Source organism: Dama dama, chromosome 25, assembly GCF_033118175.1.
Source record: "Dama dama isolate Ldn47 chromosome 25, ASM3311817v1, whole genome shotgun sequence".
NCBI lineage: Eukaryota > Metazoa > Chordata > Mammalia > Artiodactyla > Cervidae > Dama > Dama dama.
The window spans coordinates 42,669,777-42,697,569 of record NC_083705.1 but is presented as its reverse complement, the minus strand read 5'-3'; the positions used below and the strand labels follow the sequence as shown (position 1 = coordinate 42,697,569).

The 27,793-nt window shown below is 34.2% G+C and overlaps 1 protein-coding gene across 6 annotated transcripts in view; it reads right to left on the bottom strand.

Annotated features, from left to right (window-relative positions):
* Positions 1–27,793, bottom strand: part of RICTOR (RPTOR independent companion of MTOR complex 2) — a 125,483-nt gene that overhangs the window by 55,112 nt on the left and 42,578 nt on the right. For 5 of the 6 annotated variants that reach the window (XM_061129903.1, XM_061129905.1, XM_061129904.1 and 2 more), the window contains 5 exons: positions 16,155–16,219; positions 15,205–15,336; positions 9,180–9,243; positions 3,478–3,604; positions 875–1,044 (listed from right to left, as the gene is read on the bottom strand). In XM_061129903.1, the coding sequence (XP_060985886.1) occupies positions 875–1,044; positions 3,478–3,604; positions 9,180–9,243; positions 15,205–15,336; positions 16,155–16,219 (558 nt within the window). Of the gene's footprint in view, positions 1–874; positions 1,045–3,477; positions 3,605–9,179; positions 9,244–15,204; positions 15,337–16,154; positions 16,220–27,793 lie in introns of those variants that run through there. The other variant, XM_061129908.1, reaches the window with a different exon arrangement.

The following is a 27,793-nucleotide window of genomic DNA, read 5'->3' as shown; positions in this document are numbered from 1 at the left end:
ATCTTTCATAATTTGCATAATTTCACACCCAAATACAAATATAGTAAGCTTACTCTGAATAATGTCTGCAATGGACAACAATGTAATATTGAATATATTCACACAAATAAACTATAAGAATACAGTCTGTGGGAATTCTCTGGTGGTTCAGAGGTTAGGACTCTGCACTCTACTGCCAAGGGCCCAGGTTCAATACCTGGTCAGAGAACTAAGATCCCACAAGCTACAAGGCAAGGCCAAAAATGATGGGGTCAGGGGTGCGGGGGGAAGAAAGAACACAGTTTGTGATAATTTTATTCCAAACTCTACTAACAGATTATAGAAAAATAGCCTTAATATTTTAGACTAACTGAAAAAACAACACTGAATTAGTAAAAACAAAAAACTTAGTGTGTTTTTAAAAAGATATTTATTCTATTTCTTTCAATTGTATATGGCCATTAGTTGCCAACAAATGCTCCCAAGTTCAGAAAATTTTAGCATGGTTTAATAAATAAATAGTATATATTTAGCAGGAGCTATTCCCACACAATTAACACACTACAGTCCTTAAAAAGAAATTGTCTTCTTAAATAAACAGGTAAATGTCTATGAAACCTTAACTGTGCTCAAATTTGCTCAGTCAAGTTTTCACAAATAATTAAAAAATGAATAAACTTCACATGTTGATGAAATATTCTTGAGAATTCTTTCAATTCAATCCAAATTGAATGAGTGATAAAATATTGCTGGAATAAGCCAAACTTACTAATTTAGGTTTAATAATTAATGCTGTGCTGCATCTATTAACTTTAAAATTTCAAATAAAATTTCAAAGTAAGAGTACGTATTTAAAGTCATATTTTAAAATTATAAGAGAATAATAAGTTCCTACCTCTAACTCTACATCAGCTCGTACATACTGTCGGGTCTTTGGATGATTAAGAAGGTGCAAAATTGTAGTTATGAGAGCCTCATTTATTCGACTTAATTGACAATCAATCACATTTTTCAAGATGGTGTTCAGTCCACCTCGAAGGGCAACCACCTCTGGATTCTGAAGTGCTAAAATAAAAAAGAAAAATTTAACATATTATATAGGGGATAATTAATAAATAATCAGAAATCTGGGGTTTTATTTTAAAATTGAGCTTTCTGACTGAAAAAAACTTTCTACTCATTTAAAAGGACACGTGGATAACTTATCTAATAACTGCTTAGTCGCTCAGTCGTGTCCGACTCTTGTGATCCCATAGACTGTAGCCTTTCAGGCTCCTCTCTCCATGGGATTCTCCAGGCAAGAACACTGGAGTGGGCTGCCATTTCCTTCTCCATACCTAACATGATGATAAACTCATTTAAAGCACGCACGTATGTGTGTGTGCATACAAAGAGAATGCCTAATCTCTGAAGTAAGGGAGGAATTTCTGAGCTTAAAATCTAAAGTGAAATTACAAATCAGCTAGAAGATTTGAAACAGATAAAGGGCTAATCTTTCCCCTATATAAAGAACTCCTGGCAATTGACAGGAAAGAATTATTCAGTAAAACATGGACAAAAACTTTTTTTCTTAGTGTCACTGAATTGTTTTTTCATATCCTTTTTCCACGAAAAAGAGTCAATAGTTGCTTACCCTTACATATAGAAAACTTCAGAAAGCGTGCTGGGATAATTGAATAAACATTTGAAAAAAAATTGAGTTTATCAATATTAAACCAGAGTCTATTTCCTGAGAGATTTAAAACTGAAATGTTAACCATGAATTCATTTAAAGCACACATGTGTGTGTGTGTGCATACAAAGAGAATGCCTGATCTTTGAAGTGAGGGAGGAATTGACTCTTTTTCATTTTTTTCTCTCCCAATAACCTAGTTTAAGATTTTTTTAAATACATGTGGGAAAAAAAAAAACCTTCCCCTCCATTTCTTATTTATCAAAAATGTTCTCATAGTAGTATTTTATTTATTTCGCTTTATGTAGGTATGTGTGTGTTTATATATTTAAAATGTTACTTTCATTTTAAAAATTGCTAAATTTACACATTTTAATGCTCTCAATCTGATTACACTTTATGAGAATTATTTGTTCTTTGAAACAATATTTTAAGACAGAAGTGAATGAGTCTTTTATGGAGGCAATTAATTCATCAAGTACTTCTATGATTTGTGATCCATCATGTGTTCTATTTTGAGTCAACTGGAAATTAAAATCTTTGAAAATCCATTCATTTCAGTAAGATTTTCAATTACATAAAAAGTTTATCTCATACTTTTCAAAACTCCTGTTACATTCTCTTCCTTATCCTATTAACCTTTTCTTTCTCTGATCTTTGCATTTTTCAAACAATAATATATGTTTCCCTATCTATGTATCTAAAACAATAGTGTCTGTGTATCATTTTCTTCCTCCAATTAACATAGATTAAATTATCTTGTTCACTAAAACTGAAAATCATTATTGCTTTCCTTTTGCTTATCTTAAAACTGACTTTTTTTTCTTCCTTTTCTATTTCTTGGGTTCACTCACTATTTTCATTATGTTTTGCATAATTATAAAAGTATCTTCTAATGAAAAGTTAACTTGAGTATATGACTTTCCAGGAATCCCACTTATTGATAGGTAGTCAAGTTTTCATGATTTTTAAAAAATTTCCTTAATCAAACTTCTGACTTTCTCTTTAAACCAACAGGTATCGTGGACAGTATTTTTTAGACTCTCAATCAAAGGCTTGACTCTTCTGTTCCTTTAAATTTTGTTATTTATTTTATCTAGAATGAATGTAACCTATACCATTTGGGTGGGGAAAAATATGATCTCTTGTCATTTAAAATTATATTTCTTTGGTTATAAGGGAGGTTTAACTTTTAAACTTTAAAATATTTTGATTAGCCATGCATTTCTTTGAGAATTACTTATTTTTCCTACTGATCTGTATATAAATAAGTTCTTTACCTATGATGTTTGTCCTATTTACTTTTTCTTTGTTCTGGCATTGCATGTTTTCTTATCCTCTTATAATAAAATCTACAGCTGATGAAATGTTTGATTTCTTTCGATAATTCAAAACTCCCTTTCCTTACAATTATAAAAATAGTCATCCATTTTTCTCCCTATATTTTCCAAATTTAACTCTTTAATCCCGTATTTAGAATTCTTTTTTTAATGTTAGGGAATTGTTTTTCATTCACATCAAGATACACAGTGTGGTTAACTAATGTCTGAGAATCACATTTTAAGAGATTTTATTCTAATTACTGGAATTTGGACAATTCCTTTATCTTAAATTTCATGATGAGTAAAACTTTTAAAATTTGTAGAATTTAAATGTCTCTTTGAAATAATCTGTTTAAACAGCAAGTCCACTACTTCCCTATCAGGAATGTCCTCCCCCTTTTTCATATTCTTATTTTTAACCAACACCTAAAGAATTTGCATTTAAAAATTTTATATATTCTTTCTAAAATACTGTATTTTTATTACTCAAAGAATAATTCTGACCTAGTTCACAGATAATGGCAATACATGCTCGAACCATTCTGTCTCTTTCTTGAAGTCCATCATTTCCAACTGCTATTAATGAGTTGGCCACAGAGCTAGGAAACAAGGAAGCATTCACAGTAATCATCTGTAACAGGGAGAAATCAGAATAAGAAATTATTTCCTAATACATTTTTTAAACCTATCTTGTTCAGACAGAGGTGTTTAAGACCACAGAATATTTTTAAGACCAAGGCATCAATTTTAATCTTCTGCTTCATATGAACATGTCAAAGGGCTAATACAACAGATAGTTGATACAATACATGTTAATACATACAATAAATGTTAATAATCATTACCATGGAAAACAGTGTTGGCTTTTTCCCCATAGTAGTCCAGACTATAAATTAGTTGACTAACAAGATATAATCTTTCAGAGACTCTAAGGTCCTCCAGAATAGGAGCTTATTCTAGAGGAGAAAAGGAACTTTTGTTGTTGTTGTTCAATCGCTAAGTCTTGTCTGACTCTTTGCAACCCTATGAACTGCAGCATGCCAGGCTCCCCATGAACAGAATGAAAAGGCAAAAAGAAAAAAAGCTTAATTCTATTTTAAACAACTTTTCAGCAACCAGACAAACGAAACCAGTGGTGACAATAGCTGTCAACATACTTCTGTACTATTACATTCCTGACCCTTTCTTCATATATAATCACCACTACATCCTATCAATTTACCTCATTAACCCAATTCTTTTCACTTTCAAACTCTGATTTGGGCCCTCATTCTTTCTTATTTTGACTGCAGTAAAATGAAACACAATAATCCCCCATCTCTAACTATCATTTGTTGCTACACTGAATGGCAAAGTTTAAAAATCTATATTCTATTTTTTTTTAAGTCTTCATTTTCTTTCGGATTGTTGTGGCGACTGCTCTCAGCTTTTAGAGGCCACCCTTAGATCCCGGTCATGGGGAGCTCACTTATGATTATTTGCTATTTCAGAGCAGGCAGGAATCCCTCCATAATCTATTTCTAATATTTCAAAAACTGTGCTGGAAACATTATACCCCTGGTGATTAAAAACTTTTGTTGAATCTCACTTTAAATGAAAAGTTTAATTGGCAATAACATTTGGAATACTGGAAACAGATAACATATATCTTCCATTTGGAAAACAAGGAAAAATTATGTAGTTGTTACTGTTTAATAAATAAAAGACTATTTGTTAGATGAAGTATTTCAAAACAACAGGTCCTTAGAGTGGGAGTAGATGAAAATGTTTTCTTCAGTTTGGGTGGTAATAAATATTGGGGATAATCAACCTGTCCTAGATGTAACTATATTCAGAATTCTTCTGAAAAATAAGACTTGTATCATGACACAATTAGAGGATACAATATAACTAAATTAATATAGTTAGGTCCTTTAGAGATTCAAATGAAAGATCTATGTTGGGTAGAGTACTTGTAAATGTATGACAAGGTTCATATGAAATTACAGAATACTGCTCCATGACATAAAATATATAAGTGTGCAATAATTTTTCTATAAAAACTTCCACATTTGTTTCTAAACAGTATCTTTCATTAATTAAAAATGTTGGAGAAGAAAGGAAAATGGTATAAGAAACTGATCTTTCTGGGTGAGAAAATTCTCATATCCTATGACTATAATTTGTATTTTAATACTTACGGATCTATTATTACACTTATAAGGGCTATAAGACGTATGCAACATATTCTAAAAAGAGCTGGCTAGAAGCCAAGCCAACTGGCTTTCAGGGCCAAATCTAACATTAATAAACTGTTACCTTGGGAAATCAGTCCTCTTAATGCCTTAGTTTTCTCATTTGTAAATGAGGATGCATATGATCCGATGATTTCTAGAATTTCAAATATTAAATTCTAATCTATGAATCTCAAGTGTAGTGCTATAAAATGGGCATCTGTAATTTAAAAGTTTTTACAGATGAAACCATTATTTTCCAGGAAAAAATACATGCAAAGAAACTCTTAAATTCTGTATAAATTGGAGGATGTTTTTCTTACAAATCAATGAGCAATCAGTGAGGGAAAAGTCATTCAATTTAATATCTGTTGAAATAAAAGTTTGATCATCTCTTGATAGAACAGATATATATATATGTAACAAATATAAGATCGTAAGTATGTAATAAATTTGTAGAACTGTTATAAAGGAAATTTCAGAAACACTGACTTTTCTAGTGGAAATATTTATAATTTCAGCTAAGACTGTAAGATGAATATAATGTAGAAAGGGGTGGAAATGAAAAGAGTAGGATACAGGCAATGATCATAACAGTGGTGAAAGGCAGCTTGTCTAAAGCTAATGGCATAATGAGATAGGTCATAACTAGTTGGCCAAAAAGTGAGCTCTGAATGTCAAGATAAGCAGGTTGTGCTTAATACCAAGAGGATTCAGGAGCCAGTGCAAGTTTGGAAATTTGGAAAACTGTGTTTTTCACTCTGGTTTAGCCAATATCTTGCTGTGTATCAAGGGCAAGTGATTCCTTTAACTGAATCCCTTTCAACTATTTAAAAAAAATCTGTGATATATTAAATTCATGAATGTTGAACGTGAAAGTCGCTCAGTTGTGTCCAACTCTTTGTGACCCCATGGACTATACAGTCCATGGAATTCTCCAGGCCAGAAAACTGGAGTGGGTAGCCTTTCCCTTCTCTAGGGGATCTTTCCACCCCAGGAATCAAACCCAGGTCTCCTGCATTACAGGCAGATTGTTTACCAGCTGAGCCACAAGGGAAGCCCAGTAAATTCATACTGCACGAATAAAGAAATGATGTATGAATAATAGCATAATTAGGCAGGAAGTAAGAATCCGCCTGCAATGCACGAGACCTCTTACAGTGCAAGAGACCTGGCTTTGATCCTTGGGTCAGAAGATCCCTGGAGAAGGAAATGGTAACCCATTCCAGTATTCTTGCCTGGGAAATCCCATGGACAGAGTGTCCTGGCAGAATACAGTCCATGGATTCACAAGAGTCAGATAGGACTTAGCAACTAACCCACCACCAAGAAGAATTTAAATTGGATAAAGAGTAGCAAGGGCTGCTCAGTGGGAAGATAATAACAGAAAATGAGAGAGGTAAGAATCAGGAAGGATTATCTGGATTAGAGAGAGGGGAAAAAAAAATTAAACACATTGGAAAAAAAAAAAACCAGCAAACAAAAAAAATCCCTAAATGAATGAAACAGGTGAAAAAGAAGAAAAAGTAACATGGGTATTCTGAATTATTCATAAAGCAAGTTATCCAAAAGCAACAGGTGTTTTTGCTTTTCCTTTAAAATATAAAAGATTAATTGTTGTTTAGTCACTAAATCGTGTCTGACTCTTTGCAACCCCATGGACTACAGCCTACCAGGTTCCTCTGTCCATGGGATTTCCCAGGCAGGAATACTGGGGTGGGTTGTCATTTCCTTCTCCGGGGATCATCCCGACCTGGGGACTGAATACAAGTCTCTGGCACTGCAAGTAGATTCTTTACCACTAAGCCACCCGGGAAGCATACAATATTAATACTTTCACTGAAAACTTAAAAACTGTTCTAAATGCATACAAAAAACCCACAGTTGACCTAGCAATTATATTATTAACATTAATTTCTACTAACTCAGCTGCCAAGATGTTGCTGCAAAAAAGAAATACATGCTTTGATTGTTAAAAGTATTAGTGAAATTATAGTTCCTCTGGCCAATAGAGGCCACTGTTTAGTCAGCAAGCACGCTTTCCCTTTTAAACTAACTGCTTTTAGCTAAACCAAGGAGCCCCGCGACACAACTCTCGCTTTGAGCCTGTTTTTACCACCAGGTACAAGCAATTTTCCTGTCCTTGGATCCACAAATGATACCTGCCTCAAATTAACTCTGTTCTTTAAAAGACAACAAAATTATATTTTTGTTATGGCATTACTAAATTGTTTCAAGGGTCTGTTTATTTTTACTGGGCTATTTACAGATTAAATGGTAACTTACACAAAACACTGAACAAAACTGAAAGAAAATACTTAGTGAATAATTCAAAGAAGCTGAATTGAATCCATGTGGGTTTGTGTTTTCACCTGAATGCAGTTTCTAAGGCAGCAACTCTCAAGTTGTGGTACAGAAAACTGACAGTCCCTAGGATATTTTCAGAGATTCTGCAAAGTCAAAACTATTTTCATAGTAATTCAAAAATATTATTTGTCTTTTTTACTCTCACAAGTACATATGGAATTTTTCCAGAGGCTTCAATGCACGTGAAATCACAAGAGATTGGATACAGAAGCAAATATGACAATCCAGCTATCTTCTATCAGGAACAAACACTACAGAAATTTGTATAAATCTAAAATAATGCCGCTCTAGTCATTAATTTTCTTTTTGAAAAAGTTATTTTTATAAAAATGTTATTTTTGTTTACTTATAATGAGTTTATTTTTAATATATTAATATACTTTTAAATTTCTCACTTTAAATTCCTAGTAAGATAAATACTGACATACATAACTCAAATAACCAAAGAGTTATTCTAGGTTTTTCAGAAACATATTTTGTTTTTTTATCTTGAATTCTCAAAATTACTGCAGTAGGAAAGATTGTATGAGTAAGTAAGGAACCATAAATCTAATTTTTAAATTTAAATATGAAGAGTCAAATCATGATGCCAACATAACAATTTTTACCCTATAACAAACTTTTTTTAGAATCTATCTCCAATATCATGCTTAACTAGAACTACAAGTTTCTTTGAAGACAACTCATCCATTTGCTTCTTCCTTACTATGCTCACCTGTGGGTACTATTACTAACCATAAGCTGGACAACTGGAAGAAAAAGGAAAAAGAGGGGATCAAGTTAATGCACAAACTCAACATTCTGCAATTCTGGAACATGTGCTGAATTCAAAAGTAGGGAAAGAGGAGAAGAGCTAAAAAATGTTAACTGCTAATTTTAGATATTTTTACATTAAAACAAACATATACTGCATGAGTCTTACAAATTTTTAAGATGAAACATGATACTTCAGAATGAAAGAGGATAAAATTCTTACATAAGCCGTACCCTAACCAAATTAACTCTCAATTCAGTCTATTCCTCTGCCATTTGAGCATCATATTAACAATTTAAAAAAAACTCTTGGAAAGCCTGTCATTAGAAGCACTATGGATTATCCTCAACATCTTCTTTGGCAGAGTTTAGATTTTGACCTTTTATTCTGTACAATGGCCTGAATTCTTTACTGCAACTGCCTACTGATGTATCCAAATTCATCTTCAAAACAACCAGCTGGCAATTCCTTTGACATTCATTTAAACAGAATTAACCCCAAGTATATAATTAAAACAAAACGGGGGCGCCACACAAGTAATCCTCTTTCTCCAATAACATATCAGAGCAGTAATTTCTTTATATGTCTAATAAGGAAGGAAGAAATATTCTTTACAATGGACATTTTATAAAAAAAAAAAATACTGTCCCAGCTATACCCAATCACATAGAATAATTACACAAAATATCTATGCTTACCTTGAAGTTTGATAGATCTTATTTAACTCCTATCATTTCAACAAAATAAAAATGTTTAATGAGAATTCAGTCTTTAAATTTTAATAGATTTCACAGGACAGTCTAAATCTAAAACTGTAAAATGCATAACATGAAAACCATAAATCTGCCTTTACTCTCAGACATGGAGCCTACCTTTCTGACTAATCGAAGTGCTTGTGTCCTCTCTACCTCGTTGCTCTGCTGTATGTCAATGCACCTAAAGAATATATAAAATATTTAATTATTGATAAAAATCTTATTAAATTTTTGTATAATACCATGATCAGACAGACCCATTTTCATGTCAATACAGTATTTTTAAATGTTAATATATTTAATTTTTCAGTACCAGCAGATATTTAATACCTCCAGTGATAAATACTTGTTATAAATCAAAACTATTTCATTTAAAACTCCAAGAAAGAATATAGTAAGTAATTTACAGAATTATCTACCTCTATACAGAAATAAACATATTTAAAAAGCAAAATATCAGAAATCTACTGAAAGAGATATTCACCTATTTTTGATAAAAGTTCACAGATATTTTTAAAAAACTGTGAAGGAAAAATATTTCAAGCCTACGTTTTAGTTTAATTGTGATTTTAACCACAGCCTAAATTTTGCATGTTATGACTACATTAAAAGTCTTACATTAGTCATAATAACTCTATTTTACTAAAATATAATTTGAAATGTGAAGGTACTTCAAAAATTAATGCTCAAATATCATTTAACTGACATTTCTCTGTAAAGTTCATTAAATTATTCAATTTCTAAAGAGCTTTGGTTTATGTGGCAGAATAATTCATTCTTACTTATGTTTAGACAGTTCACTATTCTAATCAACATTTTATATATTGATAAATAGATAACTTGCTATTCAAAAAGCATTTCTGCTATCTGAATATAATTAATCTAAAACAATTTTATCAAAAAGTAAACAGACACAGAATTCTATTTCTGGCCACAAAAGATCTGAACAATCCTCCTGCCAAAGATAACTATAAAGGTTAAATATGTTACTTTATAAAGCAACTGCAAAAAGGGCAATGGATAATAATCCCTGGAAAAAAGCGCAAGCTCCATATTCACTCGGGTTTTGTACCTGGGTACACTTGTCAATTCCCAGTTTTAAGTGAATAGGGTCCTAAAAAAAAAAAACAAAAATCTTGCTGTACTGTGTAGAGAGACTGAACTCTGGCTCAGCCAAAGTGGCTGGGACTTGAGGGGGGAAAAGTCTCAGAGAAAAGAAAATAGAAGAGTAAGCAAGAATCTGCATGCAATCTTCTTTCCAAGATATTTGCCAATTTCTATGTTATGCAAATGCAGGGTTAAAGTCCAAAAAACCAAGCAAAAGGCTACAGCTGAGCAGCCAAAGAACTGAGGAGAAATTTTAGCAGGTATATAATACTGTAAGAAAGCTGTTAGGGCTCAAGGCTGATCAAGATGAAGAGGTTCTGCTAAACATTCACATTTTCACTTGAGATTCTCAATAGACACTTCCTACCCAAGGCAAGGGAAAAAACAAATTTTAGCAGAATCAGGGTAATAAATCAACACTCCAGAATAAAGCATAAGTCTATAAATAACATGATGCAAGAGCCAAAACCTTTTAATATACAACGTTCACATCCAATCATGTAATAATATGAAAGATGTTTTAAGACAATAAAAAAAAAAAAAGAGGTCAAGTAGCCAAAATCGAAGAAAATAACACCAGAAACAAAACTCAAGTGATTCACATATTGAAATTGTTGTAAGAGATCTACAAATAACTATGACTATTATGTCCAAGAAAATAAATAAAGCAGAGATCTAGAATGTTTAAGTAAGAGTAAAATATAAATCACAGAAATACAGTAACTGAAATTCAAAATTCAAGAGACTGATTTACTAACACAATGGAAGAAAAAAAAAAAGCACAGGTTAGCAGAAAGCACAAAGGTTAGCAACAACAAACACTGAAAACAATGTTACAGTCAGGGCGTCAGAGACACATGGGACAGTGTAAAGATTCCACACTGTAGCTGGAGTATCAGGGGATAGGAGGGAAAAGTAACAGAAAAGTCCTTAAGGTAGCCAAAGGAGAAAAAGACATTATCACCTAAAAGAAGCAACAAGAGAAACTGCTTACTTAGAAACAAAATCCAGAACACAGTAACATAAAGCACTGAAAAATAGTAACTGATCAAAAAAAATAGCCTTCAAGTGGGAAGGTAAATAGAGGATTTATAGACAAAATATGAAAGATTTCAACTCCAGTATACCTAAACTACAAGAAAACAGTAATGGGAATTCAAAAAAGTGACCCAAGATAGAAGTGTAGAAATGCAAGGAGGAGGAATACTGGAATGAGTAAATAACATAGGTAAATATCAAGAGTTCCAATTTAACACAATTAACAGGACTGTCCTGTGGGTTTACAAATATATATATAGAAATAAAAATGTAACATGACAAAAGACAAGAGGGGAGATTATATGGTCAAACTGTAAGAGGTTCTGGCTGTAATAAAAGTGATAAACCTTAATATACCAAGGATAAATGTAATCTCTAGGGCAACTGCTGAAGAAGAAAAGGCTTTAAAGCCAATACATTAATAGAAGAGGAAAAAAAAAATATCTTCACTTTTCCCCAAAGAAGCAAAAAAGGACAAATGCAAGACCAAAGAATAAATGTGACAAGCAGAATATGAACAGCAAGATAGCAAAGTCAAATATATGTGAAAAATAATAGCAAGATGACAAACTCATAAACATAATTACATTAGATAAAGCCCATAGACCCTGCATATGAAAAACCACTAGACATAGTCTAAATATGCCAATCAAAAGACAAAAATGGTCAAATTAAATTTTTAAAAAATACTTATGATGTTAACAGGAGAGAAACTTAAATTTTTAAGAAAAAGAAAAACAAAGTGAAAGGACAAAAAAGGATATATTGTGCAAACCCTAAATAAAAGAAATAAAAAGAAAGTTAGTATAGCTATCTTAGTATCAGATAACAAGAACACTCATAAAAGAAGTATTACTAGAAACAGACACATTTTTGTAACTATAAAACAATTAGCCCAAAGAGAAGGTTTAACAATTCTAAATATGAATGCAATAACAAAGCTTCAAAATATATAAGGAACTGACAGAGGAAGTAGAAAATCTGAATAGTATTATGCCAGTAAACAAATAAAAAAACTGATGTCATAGTATTAAAACTTCCTTAAAAATAAAAAACCACAGGCCCAGACAGATTCACTGGTGAATTCTACTGATCATGTACGGTAAAAAACAGTATATTAGATAAGTTTTTATAAAAATTCTTCCAGAGAATATATATAAAGAGAGAAATATTTCAAAAGTTGTTTTATAAACATACTCTTGATACCAAGATCAAACAAGATTAGAAAAATAGAAAAAATAGGCCAATACCTCTCATAAGCGTAATTGCAAACATTTTTCCACAAACTATTAGCAAATCAAATACAATTAAAAATAAAATAAAAAGACAATGAGCAAATGGTGTTTACTTCAGGAATGCAAACAAAGAACATAAAGAAATCCACTAAACATCTACATCAAGTATCATAAACAATGGCAAAAGCCGAACAATGTCAACTTGAGTTCAGGAGCAAAACAATTATCCAATTACCATTTCTAGTCAGTGCAATATTCTAACCAGCACAATAAAGAGGAAAAGAAAAACCTAAGAATTGGAAAGAAAGAAATAAAATGGTCATCAATTGCAACTAATACTAATGTGCATAGAAACTCTAATAAAATAACCTTAAAAACAATTAGAATTAAAAAATGAATTTAGCAAGATCACTGAGATAAGAATATACCAAAAGAAAGCCCAACAATTATTTTTCCATATGTTAGCAGAGAGAACTATGAAAAAAAAATTTTAATTACATTAACACTATCATGCAATAAATGCTTTAGGATAAACCTAACAAATGTGTGCAAGACCTCTGCTAGAAAACTACAAAATGTTGAGAGAATTTAAAGTTCCAAATAAATAAACATTGAGAAGATTTGATATTAAAATGTCAATTCACCCCAAATTTATCCAGAACTTCAATGCAATTACTATTAATACCTAGGAAAGTATGACGGAAGTGGACAAGCTGATTCTAAAATTCTTGTGGAAATAAAGAACTCAAAATAACCCAGAAACTTCTTTCCTCAAGGAGGACTTACACTTACAGATAACAACTTACTGTCAAGCTACAGACACTTAAAACTGGGAGAAACTAGAACAGACAAACAGGACAAATAAAGAACACAGGGAAAGCAAAAATAGATCCATACTTAGCAATTATCTGACTTATAACAAAAATGAAACTAATTTAGAACACAAAAATCTTTTCACTAAATGCCTCTAATATTTATTGGATATTGATAAAAATGAATCATGACCTAACAATTATTTCAACATATAAGGAATAAACTCTTCAGAAGAGATCAGAGAGACCTCTCTTCCAAAGAAGACCAAACTCATTAACCATAAAATAAAAGACTGCTATATTGGATTTTATTAATTAAGAAGAGTAAGAAGACAAAGTAAACCGACTAGGAGAGGACATTCTCAATTAGTATACTCGAAAAGAATCATATCCAGAAGACATCAAGAACTCCTACACAAAAAGATAGACAATCCAATTTACAAATGAGCAAAAAACAAATAGGATATCCAAACAGTCAACAGGCAAATGAAAGGGAAACGGAAATTAAAAGCACAACGAAACTCACAATGAAAACCACAGCAAAAAAGGTATAATTAAAAACTGAAAATAGTAAATGCTGGTAAGAATATGGAGAGACTAGAACACTCAAGTATTTCTGATAGGAATGGAAATCAGTACAACCACTTTGGAAAACTGCATGGCAGTGAAGGTGAAAGTGAAGTCACTCAGTCGTATCTGACTCTCTGCGACCCCATGGACTGTAGCCCACCAGGCTCCTCCATCCATGGGATTTTCCAGGCCAAGAGTGCTGGAGTGGGTTGCCATTTCCTTCTCCAGAGGATCTTCCTGACCCAGGGATCGAACCCGGGTTTCCCACTTTGTAGGCTTTACTGTCTGAGCTGCCATGGAACTTATTACTAAAGTTAAATATACATAAAAACTTATCACCCAGCAATTCCACTCCTACATAGGTACCTAAAAGAAATGAGTACACAATATCCACCAACAACTTGTCCAACAAAGTTCAGGGCAGCTTTATTCAAAATAGTCAAACACTGAAAACAACCAAGAAAAAAAAATCAACAGAATAAATAAATTATACTCTATTTATAACATGAAATACTACTTGGAATTTTTTTTTTTAAATCAACATGGATAAATCTCACAGATAACATTAAGGAAAGAAAAGAGTAACATGTACTTCCAATATATGATACTCAAAAATAAGAAAATCTAGTCTAAAATGAGAACAGTCAGAGCAATGTTTACTACTGATTGGGGGACACAAGAGAACTTGATTGGGATACTGAAAATGTTCCATATCTTATTTGGGATAATAGGGTACTTGGTTGTACCTATTACAGGCTTTATACTAAAAGCCTGTAAAATTACAGGCTTTACACAAAAAATCTGTATACTTTATGATAGGTATGCTAAAACTTAATATATGATTTAAAAAACATAAAAAATGGAAATAGAACTGCCATATGACCCAGCAATCCCACTGCTGGGCATACACACCGAGGAAACCAGAATTGAAAGAGACACATTTACCCCAGTGTTCATCGCAGCACTGTTTATAACATCCAGGACATGGAAGCAACCTAGATGTCCATCAGCAGACGAATGGATAAGAAAGCTGTGGTACATATACACAATGGAGTATTACTCAGCCATTAAAAAGAATACATCTGAATCTGTTCTAAAGAAGTGGATGAAACTGGAGCCTAATATACAGAGTGAAGTAAGCCAGAAAGAAAAACACCAATACAGTATCCTAACGCATATATATGGAATTTAGAAAGATGGTAACGATAACCCTGTATGCCAGACAGCAAGAGAGACACAGAGATATATGTATATATAGAAGTCTTTTGGACTCTGTGGGAGAGGGCGAGGGTGGGATGGTTTGGGAGAATGGCATTGAAACATGTATATTTAAAAAATAAATAAAAAACATACAAAAACAGAGGGCTCTAAGAAAATTACCTAGCTATTAAATAGTCCACTTTCAATTTTAGCACCTTCTGCAGAATACTGGAGTCTTGGATGAGATACCGAAGAGCTCGAAGTCCTGCTGCCCGCACTTCCTTTGCTTCATTCAATAAAGCTAACCGCAAGCTGTGTGAAAACAAAAAGTCATGCTACATGAGTTTCAAATACACACAAAATTGTGGTATCAAATACTTCCTCAGCTGAAATAAGCAAAGCTACTCGTCATTTTACATATATAAAAATTATTCACTGTAAGCCATGGCACTTCACTAATGCTGTTTTTTAATTTGTGCCTCTTTGGTATATTCCTACCTTCTGTAGTTTATAAAAACAAAGAGAAATTATATATGCCTTTTCCAGGCTGTATCACATATGCCTTTACAATCTATCACTCTCTATTCACCTACCTGTTTCATTTGTTTCAAAGAATCATTGGTTTAAGCCAATAAATAAAAATGCTGTATAATGACAGTAGGAAGAGACTATTTACACCAATTTTAATTCCTAAGCATACCAAAAAGATGGGCTATGAAACTGTAACACTGCCTTTCTTGGTAGGCTTGAGCAAATCAGGTTTGCCATAAGCACATGTTGTCTTAGGTGAGATGTAGAGATAATCATACAAGTTCTTCTTGCTCTTGGGAATAACATGAGAACTTTTACTCTTGTGTTTAATTTAGAAGTTAAGACTGTAGAAGTCCAGGTACTTTTCAACATGAGTTTTGATTATTTGTATTTGAAAATTATAAAATACCAATAAGAACAATAGGATAACAGTTAAAAATGTTAAAAATGCTGGAGATCCTGTATTTTTCTAACATTCACACAACTCTTTCTATAAAATCAATACAAGGTGCTACAGTAACCTATTTTTAGTTTAAAATTACTAAAACTGAAATTACTAAAATTCAGAAGGTATGAAAAGGGAACTGAACTATACTTACCAAATTATGATATCCTCATAGTTAAAACCCAGTTTTTCTTCACTGTGGCCAATATCACAAAGCAGCTGTCAGAAAAACAAAATAAGTATACAAAAATGCATTATGTTTTTGCCTACTTACACACATTACTTTTTCATACAGGAAAATAAGATCTTTGTCTTTAATAAAATTTTTAAAAATATATGTATGATTCAACTGTCAAAATATGAATATTTATATCATCTAATTGTTTTTCTGACTTGACAGTTCTAGATTTCGTGACTTTGTTTGAAAACTAAACAATTATTTTCTATTATTCTTTCCCCCTCTGTCATACTTCTACCGTTTTTAAAACTATTCTTTCAGTGGTTACCACTGAGATTACAACATGCATTTTTTTTTAAATTACTATAGTCTAACAGAAATTACTAGTTTACCATGTCCTCAATAAAAAGACTCTTTAAGCACTTCATTTCCATTTATTCCTCTCACCTTTCCCTTTGTTTTTGTTTTTTCTACCTATCTTTTAAACCCTATAAAGTTACTTCTGTTTTCAGTTAGTTCAATTATCAATTTATATTTACTCTCAAATTCACAGCATTTCCATTATTCTTCACTCCAGTGATACCTTTATGGGGTCTTCTCTCTTCTCCATAATGAACCTTCAGTTCATTGTTGTTGATCTGTTTTACTGGTGTCTTCATCTGTTTTATAGTCAAGGTTGCTGGTAATGAATTCAAAACAATTTCAAGATGGCCTCCATTGTTTGTTGAGAAGTCTGATATCAGTCTTATTACTGGCTCCTAAGAAGGTCATATTCTTTTTTTTTTTGTTCTCTATCTTTTGATTTTTGCATTCTAACTGTTCAAGTGTGGTTTTATCTGTATCCCTGCTTAGGGAAAACATAAATTTCTGAATCTCTAGGTTGATATATTTTACCAATTTTAAAAAACTCTGCATATCTTCAAAATTACTTTTGGCCAATTCTCTCTCTCCCCTTTTTCTGATAACCCAAATGTTTGAAAATCTTTTTGGTATAGCACAAATCTCTAAGCCCTCATTTTCTGTTTTCTCCTTTATCTTTTATTTCTGTCCTTTAGCTGAGTATTTTCTATTATCTTGTCTTCTGATATGTCTAATCTTCTATTATACCTATCCAGTGAGTTTTTAACTTGACATAATGTGTTTTCATTTGCTTTGTACACATCCAATATCATAATAAAAAATCATTTTTCACCTATTTTCTCCAGTTTCCTCTATGTTCTTGATATATTAACCACACTTTAAATATCATCTAAATGGATATGAATGACGTAGATAATCTCTGAGTCTGTTTTTATTATTTGTTTTTCCTTTTGTTCTGGTCATGCAGTCCTATCTTGGTGGATTCTATAATCTTTGTACATAAAAACTTGCAGAGATTCCTGATGACATCTTTCTCCACAAGGGGTTCACCCTTCTCTCTCTTCATGAGGCCAATGGACAACAGCAAGTTCAGATTAGGCTGCTGCCCTGGTAAGACTGAGTCATCCTCTGGTTTTTCCTTTCGTCCCCTCCTTCCCCCAGGTTTCAACTAAAAGTTTGCTGTTCATGAGACCAATCTCAAGAGAATGACACATCTCATTTTTGCTTTATAAAAACATGAGGAGCTCCACCTTGATTTTCAAAGGTTTTCTACTTAGGATTTTAAGTTTCCCATCCCAGGATTCAACATATGTACTGAGGAAAGAATCTCCTTTACTTGATTTCCATAGGTATCCATCAAAAGCTCTGTGCTGTTTTTTCCATCTTTCAGCAATAGTACTCCTGGGACCAAAGTATGAATTTTTAGATTCCTGTCCACATTCCACATTAGTCAGTACTTCCCAGGTAAATATTGTTGGAGAAGTTAGCTCATTTCCACAAGATTCTTCTCTGAAGTCTTGGTTCCTACACCACTTATAGTCTGAGTAACTGCCTGATGCCTTCACACAGGCTCTCCGTGTTTTTGACCCAGTCTGTTTTGAAAATTTATCTAAAAGCTATATGCATACATGCTAAGTCACTTCAATCATGTCCAACTTTTTGCAACCCTATGGACTGTAGGATGCCAGGCTCCTCTGTCCATGGGATTTTCCAGGCAAGAATATACTGGAGTAGGTTGCCATTTTCTTCTCCCAGGGATCTTCCCTAGCGGGGGATGGAACCCGTGTCTCTTATGTCTCCTGCCTTGGCAAGCAGATTCTTTACCATTAGCGCCACCTGGGAAGTCCCATAAAGTTTCTCAAGTTATTTACTGGACCTAACCGAAAAGAATTAAAAAGAAAATCAATCATTTAAGTAACATGAAGTGTCAGAAGGGTCTTCAAGTGCTACTGTTAATCTTCCTAAGTATGAAGTTACAAGGACTTCCCTGGTGGCTCAGATGGTAAAGAATCTGCCTGTAATTCAGGAGACCTGGGTTTGACCCCTCAGGAGGGAAGATCTGCCAGAAGGGAATGGCAACTCACTCCAGCATTCTTGGCTGGAGAACTCCATTGACAGAGGCACCTGACATGCTACAGTCCATAGGGTCACAAAGAGTCAGACACAACTGAGCGACTAACACACACAGACACACGAAGTTACAAACATCTTATTTAACCAAACAGAAAAAACCAAAGTGACCAGCACAACTGCCTTTGTGAAAAGCACAATACTGTAGCAAACAAAACCTAATGATATAAATTCACTATCCTACTGGTAGGATCCTTGTAAACTTTCCTGTCCAATTTCCTCTTCAGAGACAAAAAAAAAGAAACAAACAAAAACAAAAAGAGATGTGCAAATAGAACAGGGCCTGGGCCGGAAAGAGGGGAGCGTGGTGAGGAGCAGAGAATAGATTGTGTGTCCACAGGGCTGCTGCGAGGTGATCCTGGCTTTCTGAGTGTGGGTGGCAGCCATGTGGCCCCCAGACCGAATCCGAAGATCCAGGGCCCACCCACTTCTGTTCCACACCGCCTCCCACTGCCCAGTGGCTGAGGGCTTCCCTTCTCATCACGCCTGGTGGCTGTCTGCATCAAGACATCCTGGAGAGCTGGCACCTGTGTCTACAGAGGGAGGCATAAGGTGGATGTGCCAGGTGAGGCATTCAAAGGGACCCTGGCTTTGGGGAGGCAGTTCTGGGAACCCAGGTCTACTGGCTCTAGGCCAGGAAACCTTGAACTTTGGCCTGCTTGGTCAGGATGCATGTCCTCTCCCCAGGAGATGTGGCCTTGGAGCCATGTGTTAGAGCTAGAGTGCCTGGGTGTGTGTCTGCTTCTGCAGCCAAGATTGTCCTAAGAGTGCCTACTTTTGTAGACAGTCTGTGGTTTCAGAGCTGTACCCATGTGGCGCTAGTGGTAAAAAACCTGCCTGCCAATGCAGGAGGCATAAAAGACGGAGGTTTGATCCCTGGGTGGGAGAGATCCCCTGGAGGAGGAAATGGCAACCCACTCCAGTATTCTTGTCTGGAGAATCCCATGGACAGAGGAGCCTGGCAAGCTAAAGTCCATAGGGTCACAGAATTTGACACCACTGAAGTGACAACAAACAGGGGATCAGTTCAGTTCAGTTCAGTCGCTCAGTCGTGTCCAACTCTTTGAGAACCCATGAACTGCAGCACGCCAGGCCTCCCTGTCCATCACCAATTCCCAGAGTTTACCCAAACTCATGTCCATGGTGATGCCATCCAACCATCTCATCCTCTGTCGTCCCCTTCTCCTCCCACCCTCAATCTTTCCCAGCATCAGGGTCTTTTCAAATGAGTTGGTTCTTAACATTAGGTGGCCAAAGTATTGGAGTTTCAGCTTCAGCATCAGTCCTTCCAAGGAATATTAAGGACTGATTTCCTTTAGTATTGACTGGTTGGATCTCCTTGCAGCTTAAGGGACTATCAAGAGTCTTCTCCAACACCACAGTTCAAAAGCATCAATGCTTCAGCACTCAGCTTTCTTTATAGTCCAACTCTCACATCCATATGACTACTGGAAAAACCATATCCTTGACTAGATGGACCTTTATGTTTAGGAATACAGGAACCTTAGATACTGTAACATTTTCACAGCAGGGAGAGACTACAAAAATGATCACTTTATGTGGTAGGAAAATGCTATATAAATAGGTAAATAGGCAGAACAAGCTAAAAAAGCTTTCCTTCACAGGGCTCTATCCAAAATCATTATACCGGTATTCCTATAAAATTCTTAAAAAGTCTGAAATATGATAAACAAAGCTTTAAAGAGTCAAAGAATATGAAAAATTTATTGTTTTTATCGTGTTCTGCTGTATCATATTTTAAGTACTTTAATACTGAGAAGGATAAGACTTTTTACACAGCCATATAGATTTAAAATAAGAATGTAAGATTTCCGAAGCTTTGGGACAAGAGAGGACATTTCCATACCTCTAAAAAAGCAATGGCATACTAAAATTAAAAGTTAAACAATATATTCTGCTATGTCCTAAGTCATTTCAGTTGTGTCTGACTCTTTGCGACCATGGCCTATAGCCTGGCAGGTACCTCTGTCCATGGGATTTTCCAGGCAAGAATACTCAAGCGGGTTGCCATTTCCTCCTCCAGGGAATCTTCCCGACCCAGGGATCAAACCCAAGTCTCTTATGTCTCCTGCATTGACAGGTGGGTTCTTTACCACTAGTGCCACCTGGGAAGTCAATATTACTAGCAAATGATATATTATTCAAAAATATTTATAAAAACATGACAGGCAAAAAGGTTTAGGCCCTATATTAGTTTGCTAGGGCTGCTGTAACAAATAAGCAAATTGGGTGGTTTATACAAATAAATTTACTTTCTCATGATTCTGGAGGCTAAAAGTTCAATATCAAAGTGTCTTGACAGAGTTTTTTGCTCTTAGGGCCTCACTCCTTGGCTGGTAGATGGCTATCATCTCTCTGTGTCGGCACATGATCTTTCCTCTGTGTATGCTGTGTCTTTATCTTATCCATTCACCAATCACACTGGATTAGGGACCACCCATAGGATTTCATTTCACCTTAATTACCTCTTTAATGGACCAAGCTCTAAATGGAGACACATTCTGAGGTACTGGGAGTTAGAACTGCCACAAACAAATTGGTGAGGAGGTTGGAGGGGGGACGTGCAGCACAATTCAACTCGTAACACCCCACCCTCACAGTAAAGTAATACAGGCAGGTGCTTAGCATGTGAAAGTCTAAACAAATTGCAAAATGATTAATAAGAGGCAAAGAAAATGCACAAAACAATTTACTGAAGATAAATAAACATATATCCTATTTCAAAATCTGAATCAAATACACCGGAAAATGCTATTTAAATAAAGTTTAACAAACAGGCAAGAAATTGTCTTTCAACATGATTATACTAAATAAAAAAACACACTGCTGATGGAATTATAAACTAAACACATATGGAAAAATAAGCCGGAAAAATGCAACAAAATCAGGACTTACTTTTGATCATTTCTACTAATAAAATAATTTAAAAAGTAAAGTAGGTTCTTTCAGATGTTCAAGCTGGATTTAGAAAAGGCAGAGGAACCAGCGATCAAATTGCCAACATCCGTTGGATCACAGAAAGAGCAAGAGTGTTCCAGAAAAACATTCATTTCTGCTTTATTGACGACACCAAAGCCTTTGACTTTCCAACAAACTGTGGAAAACTCTTCAAGAGATGAGAATACCAGACCCCTTACCTGCCTCCTGAGAAATCTGTGTGAAAGTCAAGAAGCAAGTTAGAACTGGACAAGGAACAATGGACTGGTTCCAAATCGGGAAAGGAGTACGTCAAGGCTGTATATTATCAACCTGCTTATTGAACTTATATGCAGAGAACAACATGCGAAATGCCAGGTTGGATGAAGCACAAGCTGGAATCAAGATTGCCTGGAGAAATATCAATAACCTCAGATATGCAGATAACATCATCCTTATGGCAGAAAGCAAAGAGGAACTAAAAAGCCTCTTGATCAAAGTGAAAGAGGAGAGGGAAAGAGCTGGCTCAAAACTCAACGTTCAAAAAAAAAAAAGATCATGGCATCCGGTCCCATCACTTCATGGCAAACAGACACAGAAACAATGGAAACAGTGACAGACTTTATTTTCTTGGGCTCCAAAATCACTGCAGACGGTAACTGACACCATGAAATTAGAAGACACTTGCTCCTGGGAAGAAAAGCTATGATAAATCTTGACAGCATATTAAAAAGCAGAGACATCATTTTACCAACAAAGGTCAGTCTCGTCAAAGCTGTGGTTTTTCCAGTAGTCATGTATGGATGTGAGAGTTGGACTATAAAGAAAGCTGAGCACAGAAGAATTGATGCTTTTGAACTGTGGTGTTGGAGAAGACTCTTCAGAGTCCCCTGGACTGCAAGGAGATAAACCAGTCAATCCTAAAGGAAATCAGTCCTTAATATTCCTTGGAAGGACTGATGCTGAAGCTGAAAATTCCGATACTTTGGCCACCTGATGCAAAGAACTGAGTCATTGGAAAAGACCGTGATGCTGGGAAAGACTGAAGGCAGGAGGAGAAGGGGATGATAGAGGATGAGAATGTTGGATGGCATCACCAACTCGATGGGACATGAGTTGGAGCAAAGTCCAGGAGTTAGTGATGGACAGGGATGCTTGGTGTGCTGCAGTCCATGGGGTCTCAAGAGTCAGACGTGACTGAACTGACTGAACTGAAAGTAGGTTCAAGCACAAGATCCTCATGACATAATTTACAACAATAAGGAACTAGAAATAAATGTTCATAAAGGAGAAACCTTTGTAGCAGCATTAATATTACAGAATACTGAAACACAAAACATGCTAAGTCACTTCAGTCGTGTCCGACTCTTTGTGGCCCCATGGACTGCATCCCAACAGGCTCCTCTGTCCATGGGATTTTCCAAGCAAGAATACCGGAGTGGGCTGCCATGCCCTCCTCCAGGGCATCTTCCCAATCCAGGGATCAAACCCACATCTCTTACATCTCCTGCATTAACAGGTGCGTTCTTTATCACTAGAACCATCTGAGAAGACTGGAAACACAAAGAACAACCTGCGTAATGTATCGATGAGTTAGGGAAAATATTCTTTAAAATATACATTTCTTAAAAAAAAAAAAAAAGGTATATACTTTTTTTTAAGAAGTCTACACATCACCATTTTATCACCAAAAAACAAAGTACAATCACAGGTGATTTATTTTTTCTTTCTGGGCTTTTCTGTATTTTATAAATGTTTACAATGATTATCTATTACTTACGTAATTTAAGAAGGATTATATATATAGTATTCATAAATAATAACAGAAGTAGCATTTATCAACTATTAATCATGTCAATCCTAGAAAGGAAGTAATATTTTAGTAATAAAGACAACGAGACTAGACATGGTACTAAGACTTCCAAACACCACGAAGCTATGATTAAACAGTAAAGCCAGAAATGAAACCAAACCAGTCTGAGTCCAGAGCCCGTTGAAATGTGACTCTACTTTTGTATTAACATTATTTTCATACAAAAAGTAAAAACAAACACACACACACAAAAAAACAAAAATTTACATGGGGGAGGCAGTGGATTTAAAAACAGAATAACTGAACATTATCATTTCCCCAGCCTCAAAAATGGTATGAATCAAGAATCTGGAGAACCATACTCTTGGCTATAAACACATAAAATGAATTAGTGAATTTATTATATTTTTCTAGAACAGCTAGCAAAAAACACATACAAACACTGCCCATTTCAAAGGATTAACAAATACATAAAAAGACTGCATTATTTAAAGACTTAAAGATAAAAATACTTAAAACTGCATTACTAGAAATATGGAGTATTTGAGATTTCACAAATATTTTTGATTACTATCATTGTCACTGTATGGTATCATATATTAATAAAAGAGAAAATTAAAAGGACATCTTATCATGGTGTTATTGCTTAGATTTTAGATATGTTTTAATCCATAAACTTAACAGAAAAATGAAACTCAGAATCTGTTATTAAAACATAAAATATTGTGCTTCTAAAATGGGGAAAATGTTAGCTTCTTAAAACAACTCCATTTCTAAAAAGGCAGTGTTTCTATTCTTCTGCTACATCATGTTAATAAAATGAAATGCTTTGAAACTCAAAAATAAAGTATAAAAAATCTTATCCGGTCAAGACTTAGTTTCTCACCGAAGTATGTACTTGGTTCTCCTTTCCTGCATTTTCTTTTTCACACTTACTAGATATCCTTGCCGAAAACTATAGACTCAGTGAAACATAATTTCAAAATTATCCCCCTTCTCAAACCACAAAATATATGACTGTTCACCATTAAACATTTGCTAGAATTAGCAGTTTTGAAAGGTGAAAAAAAATTTTTGTCTCAGTTATTATTTTGATTTCCTAAAAGCACACAAAATTTGGAAATTATTTAGAAAGGAGTTTCATTTTCTGCTACCTAATATAAATGTATTTATACTGAAAGAAATGTTTCTGAGAAAAATGTCCACTCAGCTGGAAAATGGAAAATCACAAGTAACTTAAAACAGTTTTCAGTGAAATGTATTTGTCATAATCATCTGCCTATTCTCCAGGGATAGTAACAGATATTAAGGCTATCCTTTCAACAGTGGCTAAATTGTGCTTTCATATTGTTTGAAGAGGAACTAAAGAGACTCTTGATGAGGGTAAAAGAGGAGAATGGAAAAGCTGGCCTGAAACGCAACACTAAAAAAAATAGTATCATGGCATCCAGTCCCATCACTTCATAGCAAACAAAAAAAGTGGAAACAGTCACAGATTTTATTTTATTTATTTATTTATTTATTTTTTAGTTGGAGGCTAATTACTTTACAATATTGTAGTGGTTTTTGTCATACACAAAGATTTTATTTTATTGGGCTCCAAAACCACTGTGGGAGGTGACTGCAGCCATGAGATTAAAAGACGCTTGCTCCGTAGAAGGAAAGCTATGACAAACCTAAACAGCACATTAAAAAGTACAGATATCACTTGGCTGCCAAAGGTCTGTATAGTCAAAATTATGGTTTTCCCAGTAGTTATGTACAGATATGAGAGCTGGACCATAAAGAAGCCTAAGCATCGAAGAATTGATGCTTTGGAATTGTACTGGAGAAGACTCCTGAGTCCCCTGGACAGCAAGGAGATCAAACCAGTCAAGCCTAAAGGAAATCAACCCTGAATATTCATTGGAAGGACTGATGCTGAAGCTGAAGCTCCAATACTTTGGCCACCTGATGTGAAGAGCTGACACAACAGAAAAGACCCTGAGGCTTGAAAAGACTGAAAGCAAAAGGAAAAGGGGGAAGAAGAGGATGAGATGGTTAGACATCATCAACCACTCAATGGTCATGAATTTGAGCTAACTCCAGAAGACAGTAGAGGACAGAGGAGCCTGGGCTACACTGTCCATGGGATCACAGAGAGTTTGACACAACTTAGCGACTGAACAATTGTTTCCAGATATATAGAAGAGGTTTTAGTAATCAGTCTTAATGAAAATATCCCTTTTGAATTAGAATTATCCCAAGTAGAGACTAAACTTTCTATATGGAAATAATGCACATATATCAGGAGTAAGAAATTAGAGAAGACACTGATAAGATTCTAAATTTTCCACTATCAAAGAAACATAACACTTTTACTTTTAATCACCAGGAGTTCATCTATTGTTAAGTTTCAAAATATTAGGAATAACTTATTTTAATAAAAAAATTTATAGTGATTTACTCTTATCAATCACCTCCCAATTTAAATAAACAAATCTTACAAATCAAATCCTTTTACTTTTTAACTCTAGCAAAGAGGTGGGCAGAAACAGCAAGAAGAACACTGAATTGGTAAATTTAAATAACAGGGATCTCATTCTGCCTCAACTACTGACTGAATTACTAATTAACCTTCAATCATTAAGTAACAAATTTTTTCAATTCTATCTTAGCTATTATTGGTAACTTCCCTTCTCCTGTGTAAAATATTAAAATGTAACAATGCCTGCCCTATTACATAGGTTTGTTAATAGTAAGAAAAAAATTACTGTTTGAGAAATCATTGAAAAATCTTTCAAAATATAAGAATTAACAACTTAATAGTCACTTAAAATGCTAAATTATTAGACATCACACATTTCATTGGCATTTTGTTGCTTCCCACCCCATGTGTTTTTATGATTATCAGTCACAAAATACCTAGTTTAATATCACTAAATAGAAAAAAAAATATATCACTAAATAGGATCAGAGTTCAGGCAGAAGTTGTAAGAGAAGGCTAACCTCTTATTATTGAAAGCTGTAAAGATGATGTATCTTAGTCATATGGAAAGTGTTTGAGAATGAAACTAACCTAAAAGAAAAGAGGTGAGAAATGGAGAGAGAGAATACAATTAACATATTTTCAATCCTTAGGTCATTCCACCTGAAATTAAGATTTTACTTTTGGTCTTGCTCGTCATGAAAGCAAATAACTTCCTTTTTAGCTCAGTTGAATTAGGTTTGTTAAATTTGTTACTTATACATCAACTTAAGCATTCAATACCATCCAAAATTCACAACTATTTCATGAGCGTAACTATTAAGCTTTTTAATATAAACAAAAATATTGCTACATGATATCTTATATCTAAATGGGGTATGGGATTTCCCTGGTCCAGTGGTTAAGACTCCAAGCATTCACTGCAGGGGGCACTGGTTCAATCCCTGGTCAGGGAACTAAGATTCCATATGCCACAAGGCACAGACAAAAAATAAATGAATGAATGAAGAGGTAAAGGTTTCGATAACATGTCACTGGTATAGTGAAGGACAGGGAGCCTGTAGTGCTGTAATCCATGGGGTCTCAAAAGAATCAGACAAGACTTAGTGACTGAGCAACAACCCTGGTATGTTCTGCTTAATAAAATCCACGTGCAGCATCAGTCAATCCATTTGTTATCCTTAACTCACAGAACTTCCTTACAAATTAAGTATCTCCGACAAATATAAAATATTCAAAGGTGGCTATCAACAATATTATATTTTGATAAAGTCAGAAGTCTTAACCATTTCTAGGTAATAAAAATCCCCGAGATGCTTATTAAAATTATTAACTTTAAAAAACATAATGATCAGCTAAAACTGGACAGTTAAATGCTATGACCATTTTACTTACAGGGCTTTGAGGGTTAACTGAACAGTTCTCCTAAAGAAACAACAGAGAGAGTAACCCAAACTTTAAAAAATCTTGCCACAAATTAGAATTCCACAGCATAGTCTTTTTAGAGGGTAATTTATAAGTAGGTTTTAAAATAAAAAGTACAAATGCTCTTGGCTAAATAATCACACTTTTAACATTCTATTCTACATGAAACAGTACATAAGAGTGTTACTAATGCATTATTTAAAATGGAAAAAGAAGTAGGGAATACTTGCATTTTCTAATGATGGAATGATTAAATTACAGTATATGTATTATGCATATGTATGTATATTTGCACACATAAACATATATATGGATGGATAGATATGCACACACACATCTATCAACACACATATGCAGCTACAAAAAAGCAGTGGATCTACATTTACAGAAAAAGAAAGGGCTCATGATATCCTGGGAAGTGGAAAAAACACAAACTACAAATCTCGAGATCTCATTAAAAAAAACCCTTATGAACACATATAA